We start from the raw sequence: 14168 nt of genomic DNA on the forward strand, positions 1-14168 counted from the left end.
TAACAACTAAAATCAGTTTCTCCCATAAGCAAATGAGGCAAACCTCCCTCCGTATCTGGGTTACACGCTTGACTGTGGACTAGTGGACCTCAGAGAGAGAGAGTGTGACAGCGAGAGAGAGAGAGAGAGAGTGAGAGAGAGAGAGAGAGAGAGAGAGAGAGAGAGAGAGAGAGAGAGAGAAAGAGAGAGAGAGATTTCCCCCGCCCTGCTGTGGCAGAACTCAATATGGGAGCACGCACACAAGCAAGGGAGTGAGGGAAAGGGAGGAACGCGCTAGAACACTGTGTTCTCTTAAAAAAAACTTGATTCCAAGCCACCACTTTTAGAGTGGGAACATCACAGACGGTGGGCTGCGCCAGCCAGCCCTCTGGGGTTCATCCCCTCTCATGTCCCTGCAATTTAGTCAACACGTTTCAGATGAGCCTAATGGAGATCATGTGTGGGGCGGGCCCCTGCTACCAGCTAGGCCCCGTCAGGACCCTGTGCCATAGATCCACCACTCCTCCTCCCCAGTCCTGCGGCAGAGCCTAGGGCCTAGGTCTATACCTAGCTGGCAGAGAGAGGAGGAGGTGGCTGTGTGTGGATCAGGGTAGCAAACAGGGTGAATAGAAAAAGAAGATTGCAAAACTGTGGTTATGTTTGTGAGTATGGCGTTATTTATCTAACCCTCTCCTCTAGGGGGAGCCGCTGAACTGCTGAGAGGGGAACGGTTGTGGTGGGTGCTCTCTGGCTGGCTGACCGCCAAGGTTGTGACACAATACAACCCCATTAAGGTGTTTTGATAAGTGTCCAGTTGAGTTTCCCCTGACGAAATACAGGAGCCTGTCCCCGCCACAATTTAGTCAACACGATTCAACTGGCGACAATTAAATAGAGATCATGTGTGGGGTGGGCCACAGCCACCAGAGCCATCAAGTCCCCGTGCCACAAATCCCAGCTCTACCCTAAAGCATATATTCAGCAGGAAGAGACAGAGAGAGAGAGACAGGGGGGGCTGACTCCACTTCTCCCGAATCGACAGCAGCTGAAGGTTTGGATTTTCCTTGCGTGAAATCAGATATGGGGCCCGACTCCGGGGCCTGCTAGACTCTGGAAAAAGAAACAGACCCCTAACCCTCCTCATGCACCCCCCTTATCCGGAAAATAAGATCATTTCAACTGCAGAAAATAAACGTGTCCCTGTAAAAAATGAAGCAGAAGCCGTGGAAATTACAAAGGAACAGATTTTTTTTGTTGCTGAAAATATACCCAGTTCTCCAGACATAGGGGAAAGACATTTCAACAAGACTGTGGCACGCAAGTTCAGCATCCTACCCCCTCAGGGCTGTGGCGTGCAAGCGCTTGCTGTTTCACAAATACAGAATGTCTTAGGAGAGGTTGAAGGTAGCTGAAGGATGGGACTAAAAACAAACAAAAGAGAACTATTGTAAAATATACTGTGTCAGTAAAATGTGTATAGTATGTGTAAGCTGGAAGTAGAAGCCTAAGTGTTGTTGTCTATGGGGAAATTATAAAGGAAGATATATTAAAAATATATTTTAAATACAGTGCATTCGGAAGGTTTTCAGACCCCTTGACTTTTTCCACATTTTGTTACGTTACAGCATTATTCTAAAATTGATTCAATAGTTTTTTCCCCCAAATCAATCTTCACACAATACCCCATAATGACAAAGCAAAAACAGGTTATCATTTTTTGCAAATGTACTAAAAATAAAAAATATCACATTTCCATAAGTATTCAGACCATTTACTCTGTACTTTGTTGAAGCACCGATTACAGCCTCAAGTCTTCTTGGGTATGACGCTACAATCTAGGCATACCTGTATTCTTCTCTGCACATCCTCTCAAGCTCTGTCAGGTTGGATGGGAAATGTCGCTGTCTCTCCAGAGATGTTCAGGTTCAAGTCCGAGCTCTGGCTGGGCCACTCAAGGAAACTCGAAGCCACTCCTGCATTGTCTTGGCTGTGTGTTTAGGGTTGGTGTCCTGCTGGAAGGTTAACCTTTGCCCCAGTCTGAGTTCCTGAGTGCTCTGGAGAAAGTTTTCATCAAGGATCTCTCTGTACTTTCCTCCGTTCATCTTTCCCTCGATCCTGACTAATCTCCCAGTCCCTGCTGCAGAAAAACATCCCCACAACATCATGCTGCCACCACCATTCTTTACCGTAGGCTTGCTGCCTCCAGATGTGATCCTTGGCATTCTGGCCAAAGAGTTCAATCTTGGTTTCATCAGACCAGAGAATCTTGCTTCTCATGGTCTCAGAGTCTTTAGGTGCCTTTTGGCAAACTCCAAGCGGGCTGTCATGTGCCTTTTACTGATGAGTGTCTTCTGTCTGGCCACTCTACCATAAAGGCATAATTGGCTAAAGTGCTGCAGAGATGGTTGTCCTCCTGGAAGGTTCTCCCATCTCCACAGAGGAACTCTGGAGCTCCGTCAGAGTGACCATCGGGTTCTTGGTCATCTCCCTGACCAAGGCCCTTCTCCCCCAATTGCTCAGTTTGGCCGGGCGGCCAGCTCTAGGAAGAGTCTTGATGGTTCCAAAATTCTTCCATTTAAGAAAGATGGAGGCCACTGTGTTCTTGGGGACCTTCAATGCTGCAGAAATGTTTTGGTACCCTTCCTCGACACAATCCTGTCTCAGAGCTCTATGGAAAATTCCTTCGAACTCATGGCTTGGTTTTTGCTCTGACATGCACTGTCAACTGCAGGACCTTATGACCACATGTGTGTGCCTTTCCAAATCATGTCCATTGAATCATGTCCATTGAATTTACCACAGGTGGACTCCATTAAAGTTGTATTTTAGAAACATCTCAAGCATGATCAATGGAAACAGGATGCACCTGAGCTCAATTTCAAGTCTCATAGCAAAGGGTTTGAAAACATATATTAATGGTATTTCTATTTTCCCTTTGTCATTATGGGGTATTGTGTGTAGATTGATGAGGAACATTTTTAATTTAATAAATTTTAGAATATGGCTTTAACGTTTTTTAAAAATGGCAAAATGGAAGGGGTCTGAATATTTTCCGAATGCACTATATATACAGTTGAAGTTGGAAGTTTACATACACCTTAGCCAAATACATTTAAACTCAGTTTTTCACAATTCCTGACATGTAATCCTTGTAAAAAATTCCCTGTCTTAGGTCAGTTAGGATCACCACTTTATTTTAAGAACGTGAAATGTCAGAATAATAGTAGAGAGAATTATTTATTTCAGCTTTTATTTCTTTCATCACATTACCAGTGGGTAAGAAGTTAACATACTCTCAATTAGTATTTGGTAGCATTGCCTTTCAATTGTTTAACTTGGGTCAAACGTTTCGGGAAGCCTTCCACAAGCTTCCCACAATAAGTTGTGTGAATTTTGGCCCATTCCTCCTGACAGAGCTGGTGTAACTAAGTCAGGTTTGTAGGCCTCCTTGCTCGCACACGCTTTTTCAGTTCTGCCCACAAACTTTCTATAGGACTACGGTCAGGGCTTTGTGATGACCACTCCATTACCTTGACTTTGTTGTCCTTAAGCCATTTTGCCACAATTTTGAAAGTATACTTTGGGTCATTGTCCATTTGGAAGACCCATTTGCGACCAAGCTTTAACTTCCTGACTGATGTCTTGAGATGTTGCTTCAATATATCTACATAATTTTCCTCCCTTATGATGCCATCTATTTTGTGAAGTGCACCAGTCCCTCCTGCAGCAAGCACCCCCACAACATGATGCTGCCACCCCCGTGCTTCACGGTTGGGATGATGTTCTTCGGCTTACAAGCCTCCCCCTTTTTCCTCCAAACATAACGATGGTCATTATGGCCAAACAGTTCTATGTTTGTTTCATCAGACCAGAGGACATTTCTCCAACAAGTACAATCTTTGTCCCCATGTGCAGTTGCAAACCATAGCCTGGCTTTGTTATGGCAGTTTTGGAGCAGTGGCTTCTTCCTTGCTGAGTAGCCTTTCAGGTTATGTCGATATAGGACTCATTTTACTGTGGATATAGATACTTTTGTACCTGTTTCCTCCAGCATCTTCACTTTTCGACACCAAAGTACGTTCATCTCTAAGAGACAGAACGCGTCTCCTTTGAGCAGTATGAGGCTGCGTGGTCCCATGGTGTTTATACTTGTGTACTATTGTTTGTACAGCTTAACATGGTACCTTCAGGCATTTGGAAATTGCTCCCAAGGAAGAACCAGACTTGTGGAGGTCAACATTTTTTTTTCTGAGGTCTTGGCTGATTTCTTTTGATTTTCCCATGATGTCAAGCAAAGAGTCACTGGGTTTGAAGGTAGGCCTTGAAATACATCTACAGGTACACCTCCAATTGACTCAAATGATGTCAACTAGCCTATCAGAAGCTTCTAAAGCCATGACATAATTTTCTGGAATTTTCCAAGCTGTTTAAAGGCACAGTCAACTTCGTGTATGTAAACTTCTGACCCACTGGAATTGAGATACAGTGAATTATAAATTAAATAATCTGTCTGTAAACAATTGTTGGAAAAATGACTTGTGTCATGCACAAAGTAGATGTCCTAACCGACTTGCCAAAACTATAGTTTGTTAAAAAGACATTTGTGGGCCTCCCGGGTGGTGCAGTGGTTAAAGGCGCTGTACTGCAGCGCCAGCTGTGCCATCAGAGTCCCTGGGTTCGCGCCCAGGCTCTGTCGTAACCGGCCGCGACCGGGAGGTCCGTGGGGCGACGCACAATTGGCCTAGCGTCGTCCGGGTTAGGGAGGGATTGGTCGGTAGGGATCTCCTTGTCTCATCGCGCACCAGCGACTCCTGTGGCGGGCCGTGTGCAGTGCGCGCTAGCCAAGGTTGCCGGGTGCACGGTGTAGCCTCTGACACATTGGTGCGGCTGGCTTCCGGGTTGGACGCGCGCTGTGTTAAGAAGCAGTACGGCTGGTTGGGTTGTGTATCGGAGGTCGCGTGACATTCAACCTTCGTCTCTCCCGAGCCGTACGGGAGTTGTAGCAACGAGAAGATAGTAGCTACTACAACAATTGGATACCACGAAATTGGGGAGAAAAAGGGTTAAAATAAAAAATTAATTAAAAAAAAAGACATTTGTGGAGTGGTTGAAAAACAAGTTGTATACACCCTGTATATACAGTACCAGTCAAAAGTTGGGACAAACCTACTCATTCAAGGGTTTTTCTTTATTTGTACTATTTTCAAATGAGTTGGTTTGTCCAAACTTTTGACTTGTACTGTGTAGTTTCTATGCCATCCAAATCCACATTTGTGTGTGTGTGTGTGGGTGTGTGGGTGGCAAGTAACTACGTCACAACTGTTGTATTCACAATGTCTCTTTTAAGCCACTGAAGCTCAGGACAAGGAAGTCAAAGTCAAACAAATTCTAGAGCATACATTGCATACCTACATTCCCACCTTACCCAGTATCAAACTGCCACTACTGCTTATGTACAAAAAATCAGCTACAAACAGACAGAACATTATGCAGCCCATTAGCCTATGTACAGTTCATCTAGATAAAATGTATGCCACTAAACAAATCAAATCAAATCAAATCAAATGTATTTATATAGCCCTTCGTACATCAGCTGATCTCAAAGTGCTGTACAGAAACCCAGCCTAAAACCCCAAACAGCAAGCAATGCAGGTGTAGAAACTACAAGAGGTTGGTGGCACCTTAATTGGGGTGGACGGGCTTGTGCTAATGGCTGGAGGGCATTAGTGGAACGGTATCAGCTACATCAAACACATGGTTTGATGCCGTTCCATTTGCTTGATGAAAGCCATTATTATGAGCCGTCCTCCCCTCAGCAGCCTCCACTGCACTAAACCGTGTGCAATTGCATATAGGAATTGAAGGGATGACTTACTGTATATAGTTGCAAGATAGCAAGATGGGGAGACTTACGGCACTTCACAATAACTGGCACACCTGCATGTTGCATGCCTCGTTAACCGAAGGCCACGTGTCTGGTTTCCGTGGGGTTCATTATTAATTGTTGCATGACAAATTTAAGATTATAAAAAGTATAGGCAAACGATCATATTTTTCAATCCTTGCAGTTTACAGTAACGACAGTTGGCCTACTTAATGAAACATAGCTTTGGCAGGATGCTATTAGGCTACAATGCAAATTGCGCCCGTCTTGTAAAATCTTGGCCAACTATAACTGTTTTAGGTAGTAATGTAACCCTAATTTATTGACTTAATTATCTATCACTTTCTGTGAGGGCCCATTGCTAAAGAATCAAGTTACAATGACGTTCCTTTCTATATAGTTTAATTTGAATAGTAGCTGTAGCACATAATTGACTCAGGTGAATCCCCCGCGCAGGTGAGCATGGGGAAAGGTATTGTCAGAATAAAAGTCCCTGACATAAAGTCTAAATGGTGACACTATAATAAAAGTCTCAGAATTCTGATTATAAAACATATTTCTTATTCCAAAACCCTGGCTACAGTAACAACAAACCAGTCAGACAGTACTCAGAGATGAGTGACAGTTATCAGGTGTTCTATGGCTCCCGTTGGCCTACTCCCGTTGGCCTCCAATAGGTGATTGACTGCCGCACCCTGAGCAAACCTTCATTCTTGACTGCCTGCCAAAGAGAAATTAAACTGATCAAGAGAGCGATATTAAACTGCCGTTTATTGGTTTATGGAAGCCTACATCACACAGAATGAAGAAAAAAAAAACTAATCAAATGTTTGTCTGTCACATTAATCAGCTGATGCTGTCACTATTGTCAATATTGGTCATTGTAAGTGGAGCCCCACTGGGCATAAACTGGTTGAGTCAATGTTGTTTCCACATCATTTCAACCCCCCAAAATCTATGTGATGTGGATTTGCAAAAAGTCATCAACATAAGGGAATGTCATGTTTTTTTCATCCAACTTTTAACCTAAATCCAATGACATGGCGACATTTTTTGTTGATTTCACGTTGACAACTCAACCAACTGTAAATCAAAACTAGACGTTTGACTGACATCTGTGCCCAGTGGGTCCTTTATGGGACCCACTGGGATTCAACAGGTAGACTAGCTGAAGGCCTAGGTGCATACATTAAGTGCATGGTGTGTGCAGTCATGTCCTCATCTGTCCTTGTATGCGCCTATCAAACCCAGATACTACAGTACAGTAGGTGGCAGCAGATGAATGAGAAGACTGAGACACATATACACACACAGCTCATGTTGTGTTTGGAAAGAACTGCCAGATCAGCCTAACCCTGCAGTCATGCCTTGGTTTTTGTGGGGCAGTATGGTGTTGTGCTTAAGGAAATAAACTGGTGACAGGAGCTGCTCCAAATCCCAGCGAGGAAAACTGCAGCGTCAAACACTTGAGCATGATCTGAATTTCCTCTGTCAGTTGAATAAATTAGGGAATGCGTGGCTGGGAAATTTGACTCAAAACAGCTGGCTTTTGTGTACTGTGTTACCTATGCGACTACACTTCAGGATAGTTTAGCACTGACTGGTCTGTGACATTGATCCGGTTTGGTTACTTTTACAAAATACACAAATACATAGAACACACACATTCTCTCTCTGACTCTCTCTCTCTTTCTCTTTCTTTCTCTTTCTCTCTCTCTACCACTCTTTTTCACCAACTTGGTCTCAGAGCATTTCATATTATTCTGTACATAAATCCGAGACACTCCATATCATAGGTTGGAACCCACATAATTTTCCAATCATTGCATTCTGAACAGAATGACAATTTGTTTTTGTTTGGTTCCACTGTTCCAACCAGCCAAATAAAGTTCTGAACCGGTTCGAACCCCCCAAAAAGTTCCCGGTTTCTCGCATCTTTCTGTTTCTTTTTGAACCTGTGAAATCAACCTTTTTTTACATTTAGCTCATTGAATTACTTCACCAATCAGTACGATAGAGTAGGCTAGTTGTTTACACGCGTGATGGACAGTGTAGCCTATGGCACAACATGCAACTGAAATTTGGGGGTGGGTAGAGAGCGAGAGAGAGTTGAGGAGGAGGCTTGAAGCACTGGGCATCTTGTTATGACATGCATTTTCTGAATTAGGTCCACATAATTATACCTAGGAGGAGTGGTTTCTATGGAGGTACTTTGAATGTCCTTTGAGCTAGCTAGCTAACAAGTTGTGTGTGTGTAGAGCGGTAGCAGAATTAAAAACACATCTAACTTTTTTGTAGTTAATAAATCCAACTTGAAACGTGATAACTAGGCCTGTAGTATCCTTAACTAGCATTGAAAGAGTTCATCCATTATTTTCTAGCTAATTAAAAAAGCCTATGCTTCGGAGGGGGGAGGAGAGGTAGCCTAAACACGCACACACACAGGCAAATATTCTTAGCTTGCAGACAGACACTGGAACAAGTTTCTGAGTGACAGAGTGAAGACAATGCATAGGCACTTTTTTTGTGCTTTGTTGTGGAACTAGAAAAAAAAACTGGAACTTAAAAGAACATTATTAACCGTTTCCCATGCTTTTAAAAGAACTGTTCTCTTCTGGAACAGTATGGAACAGTATGTTCCAGGTTCTGTTTCTGTTACTTGAAAATCTTTGTTACTTTATGCTTTTCGGTTTCCTGAACCAGTTCCAACCCCTGGTATGTATTCATTTCTGGATGTCCATCCTCCATTTAGTATGATATGTTATAAATTGCAATTCGTATGATATGTTAGGAATTATAATTCGTACAATATATTACGAATTAGCAATACATATGATATGATACGAATTCCAATTTGTTGTGGCTAGTTTTAGCTAGGTGGCTAATGCTAACATTAGCTAGGTGGCTAACGTTAGCTAGGGTTAAGGTTAGAGTTAAGATTAGAGTTAGAAGTTAGGTTAAAGTGTTAAAGTTAGGAGTTAGGTTCAATGGTTAATGTTAGGGCAAGGGTTAGCTAACATGCTAAGTAGTTGCAAAGTAGCTAAAAAGTAGTAAGTAGTTGCAAAGTTGCTAATTAGCTAAAGTTGTCCATGACGAGATTCGAACATGCAACCTATGGGTTGCTAGATGTTCGCGTTATACGCTTACGCATCCAGCCCGACCAATCACCCTCCTTTCATTTTTGACTTAAGTAATCTTCTGTCTTATGTAACCATACCAAACGTAACATATTACACTCATTTGAGTGTCTTGGATTTACATATACTATGTAACATCTAGTCTATGAGACCGGGCTGCTCTCTCCCTCCCTCCCTCCCCCTATTTGTGTCTGAATGTGACGGTTATCTCTGTAGTTTCCTGTTCCCTCTCTTCAGTGTGATTTATGTAGAATTACACAACAGCCCACAATGCACAACAAGCTCTCAGTGTTAGCCCCTTTTAATTATTCGAAATAACATAGAATGATGTTACTGTAGGTTCCTCTGGTTTAGCTGGAATGGTTGTGTAGGAGGACTGGGAGTATTCTGAGGTTGAGGACTCTCTCATAACTTCACAGATCTATTTGCTGATGTGCTGTCACAGCTTCATGACTGTTACTGACCTGTTACTGTCAGTTCATTACTTCTAACTAGATAGTGTTTGCAGGGTTGTAGATCTACACTGTCAGTTGGGGACGTGGTACTTTACTACAGCTTCCTGTCAGTGGAATGAATTCTGACTCTCCCTATCTCACTTTGACTCTGAAACATTTTCATGGGCAGGTCATGTATGACATCTATGTGCACCAGGAGTCTCTAAACCAAATGTGTTGTTTCTCTCTCCCTCTCTCAGGTCCCACCGCTGATCTCTTCCCCCAGAGGACCTCCTTCCCCTCTCTGTCCCCGCTGACTGACCCCCGTTTCTCAGACCCACGTATGCACTACCCAGGAGCCTTCACCTACTCAGCCAACCCCTCCAGCACGGGCATCGGAGGCCTCAGTGTGACGGGAATGTCTGCCTCCTCCCGCTACCACACCTACCTGCCCCCGCCCTACCCAGGCAACCAGAACCAGGGAAGCCACTTCCAGTCCAACTCCTCCCCCTACCACCTGTACTACGGCACCGGGTCCGGCTCCTACCAGTTCTCCATGGTGGGCCCAGGCGGGACCGGGGGTGAGCGCTCTCCCAGCCGCCTGCTGCCCTGCTCGGGGGCCTCAGCCTCTGGAGTTGGCAACAGCCTGATAATCCAGGGCCTGAGCAACCAGAGCGAGGGGGTGGAGGCGGATGGAAGCCACAGCAACTCCCCTACGACCATGAGCGGGTCTGGACGCATGGACGAATCTGTCTGGAGGCCCTACTGACTGTTAGACAACTAGAGGATATGTAGGACAGAGAAGAGAGAGAGAAAGCAAAAGTCAAGAAGTTATATGAAACAAAAAAAGATGAATCCTTCCCCCAAAAATAAATGTTGCATGTTTGTCTTTTATTTATCCCGCACTCGCTTCGTACCCTTTTCCTAGTTGACCAAAGACATTCAATGTCTGTCAGAATGCCATGGCCAGAGGTGGCCTTTATGAAGGCCATGGGTACACCCTGCACTGTGACAGGGACTATTCTCTGAGACTCTGAAAGCCATACAAATCTCATTATTTTCAATTGATGAGTAAGAACTGCAAAATAACTGCAAATAGATGTTATCGTGTTAGAACAAATAAGCCATAGTAATATACTGTATCGGGTTCTTCTGAAAAACAGGTACAACATGCATACCATAGACTATGAAAAGGCAAAACTTTCACATCCATTCATTCTATGCAGCTGATGAACGGTAAAAATGCAAGTGCTATTGTGGCTGATCAGCCAACGAGACCAAAACTATCCTTATCCCTCAGATAAGGGATACCTTTCTTGGCGTTACGAGCTAAACATCCAGAACAGTGACTGTACTGCCTCAACAGCCTTTGACTGTTATGTGAAAACAGAAGTCAAACAGGATGTTTGCTTCACATGACTCAGAAACTGCCCTAGATGACTTGTGGCTGTATTGCTAATGTATACATGTCAATTGATCCTGAAGCTTTTATTTTGTGAGCGGTTTAGAGATTCATCCATCAGTCCATGAAAGATCATCAAGAACAATCCATCGTCTCAAAGTAGTTATGCATTGCTTGAAAATTGCATTTATTATCTATACTAGGATGGATCAGTCCTTGGAGGTACAGTAAGCAATGCTTATTCAAAATGAACAACATTATGTATTTGAGTGAAACTCCCCTGTAAAGTCGTTAATGTATTGATCATCTATGTAGCAGAACATTAGCTGATATTCTGAGGACTGTCCAGGACTTTAGCAGAGAAGAGGTTTTTTGAAGCAGGAATTTTATGGATTCCTGTCGTTTTAGTTTCTTGGACTGTTATCTTTATTTTTACTCATGGTAGGCCTATATATTTCTTCATTGTGTCTGCAAACTGTTCTAGTGTAGTATGTCTGAACTAGATAATACAGTTGACTTTTTTTATATTTATTTGAGCCAAATTTGAGAAAATGTTCACTTATGCCCAAAAACATTTAGCATTTCTCTCTACCTTATCTTTTTTATATAAATATTTTGTTTATTTGTTGTTTAATATAAAATTTGAATTTGTGTAATATATTTCTTCTAAATTATGAAAAAAACTAAACTTTTAATGTTATTTTGTATTTCAATGTAGCTTCGATGCACTAAAAACATTCATGATATTCAACCATTAGAAGCACAGATCCCAACATTCAATCCAACAATCACTTTATTTACAAGATCCCCCCCTTAAACAGTCGCCCAATCACCAACCCCCAGCCTCCTTGAGTTCACATTTTTCCACTCTTTTAAAGAAGAAAATAAATACTTAAGACACACAACCCACATTATGTGGCTATGCAGATCTTGTTTCTTTGTTTATCACTGAAACCTCAGACTATGATTGGCTTAATCTCAAACCACATTGGCATGTCTGAAGTGGCTAACTAAACAGTAGAGATGGAGTGGGCTGATTTTCACACGTAAGCACACACACACACACACACACACACACACACACACACACACACACACACACACACACACACACACACACACACACACACACACACACACACACACACACACACACACACACACACACACACACACACACACACACACACACACCTGTGCTTTCTGTGCTACAGGTGTATTGTGCACATTCTCACAGACCCAGTGGCCTTTCCCACCCCAGGGGGACAAAGAGAGTAGGGATGAAGATAGAGGGGGTTCAAAGTGGGATCCTCTTACCAACACCAAGGGCAATCCTAACTAAAAACAAGCCCTTGTTGTGCACAGGTCCCTTTGTTCTGCATGAGCTGTGAGTCCTTTGAAGCCTTTCTGACCATGTTTTCTCTCCTTCCTATTGTAATTTATTGATCATTAGTGCCTGCAGCTCAGGGCACTGCACAGGATTTAGATGTCAGGACAGAGCAACTTTTTTGTATGAGCTGTGCTGAGCCACTTAATTAATTGTGTCAGGTGTGCCATGTTAAGAAATTTAGGTGTTTTGGTGAAAAGGAGGAGGAGAGTTGTTGTGGCTTCTTAAGAGCAGATATTATACCAATTAGGGTTGGTTTAGCGACCCCCAATCTTTGAGCGCATACATTAAAAAATATTGCTAGCATTTGTAGCTCAGAAAAAAAGTTAAGCTAACTCTATTGACAAATCTACTACCTTATGCCTTATTTTTGTTTAAGACAATCAATTATATAAAGATGCATTCCTAACTCTTGGGGAGTAGAGGGAAAGAATAGCATGTTCTTATAATCACTGTATTCCTACCCATCCCTTTGGGTTTGAAGGCCTAACTTTAGATTGGGCAAAATTCATGCAGCTATGAGAAATCAAAGATGTACCTGATATCATATGGTTATATCAAAACCAAAGAAAGGCCTGTAATATTGTTACATTGAGGGTTTGGATTTGTTGTTTTACACAAAATGTCTCGGTTGGTTTCCATTATCTGTTGATAAAATGTCCATAACTCTTAAGAAAGAGGTGTTTATATCATGAGGCATTTGCAAAACAGGGAGGTTAAATTGTACAATTACATTTTATTTTATGTTGGATAGAAAAGCACAAAGCTTTTGTTTTCTTTAATGTTTCTTTTAAACAACCTCTTCATTTTGTTTTACCATAATGTTAATTCATTTTGCTCAAAGCATGTATGTCTGAAGCTATGTTAATTTAATTTTCATCCATGTAATATCCTTAAAGACTCTGTATTAAGTGCTTGTAAAGTGTGCAGATAGTGTAGTTTTTAATCATTTTAATTAAAAAACATCAATTTCAGATTTTTCTCAGGATCGTTTGTATTCCAATTATAATATGACAAAATGATGCATGTATATCAGTTCCCCTTAATGAGAAGAAAATCTAGGCTATGTCAACACAAGTAATAATACTCTATAGCATAATAGATCCATTGAGCTATATATTACGGGTCTCAGAAATATTCACAAAAAGCTCTCACAGTCTCACATCAGAATAGTTTCTCAAACGCCACATTTCTAAGTTGCTCCAAACGTCAAATTTCAAAGTGTTTAAGGTTAAGTCTAGGCATTAGCTCTGCATTTTTAAAGGTTAGTGTAATGAACATGAGGGGAGACAGAGAGCTGGTTTCAAGCGCAGGGCACAGCAGGTGTTTAATTGTAAAAGACCACAGGAGGAGGCAGGTAGCTGGGTCCAGGGGCAGGCAAAAGGTCATATACAGGGGGTCCAAAAAGGTAACAGTACAGGCTCTGAAAAGGCTAGTTACGTCGTCCAGGAGATCAGGAAATAGGTTGATAACAGGAAATCAAAAAGGCCAAAGTACAGACAGGGAATAGGCATCGTTAGGGAGGCTGGCAAAAATCATACACAGGAGGATTAAATTACAGTGGAACCCAGCGCTCCAACTAGACATATGTCACACAACAAACAATACCTCACAATGATGGGGTGAAAAGAACTGAACTAAATAGTGTGTGATAATGACATACAGGTGTGTGAACAGGTGATCAGAATTCAGGTGATTGGGATCTGGAGAGTGAGCTGCGTTCAGGGGATCTACGTGTTTGAGAGTGTTGGAAGCAGACGTTACAGTTAGGGTTAGGCATTAACTCCTAAATCTTAAGGTTAGGCATTATCTCCTAATGGTTAACTTAAGTGTTAAGGTTTGGGATAGGCTTAAAACAAAAATCTCAAAAACAACTTTCTATCGCTAGATTTGAACATGCAACCTTTTGCACCAAATGTCAAATTTTTAAGTGTTAAGTTTAGGC

At 42.3% G+C, this 14168-nt stretch overlaps 1 protein-coding gene across 2 annotated transcripts in view; it reads left to right on the top strand.

Annotated features, from left to right (window-relative positions):
- Nucleotides 1-13197, top strand: part of LOC139375301 (runt-related transcription factor 3-like) — an 81226-nt gene extending 68029 nt beyond the window's left edge. For both annotated transcript variants that reach the window (XM_071116944.1, XM_071116943.1), the window contains one exon: nt 9695-13197. In XM_071116944.1, coding sequence (XP_070973045.1) covers nt 9695-10203 — 509 coding nt within the window. In that variant the 3' untranslated portion in view covers nt 10204-13197. The remainder of the gene's footprint in view (nt 1-9694) is intronic.
- The last annotated feature ends 971 nt before the right edge of the window (nt 13198-14168 follow it).

The sequence above is a fragment of the Oncorhynchus clarkii genome, chromosome 19, assembly GCF_045791955.1.
Source record: "Oncorhynchus clarkii lewisi isolate Uvic-CL-2024 chromosome 19, UVic_Ocla_1.0, whole genome shotgun sequence".
Taxonomy (NCBI): domain Eukaryota; kingdom Metazoa; phylum Chordata; class Actinopteri; order Salmoniformes; family Salmonidae; genus Oncorhynchus; species Oncorhynchus clarkii.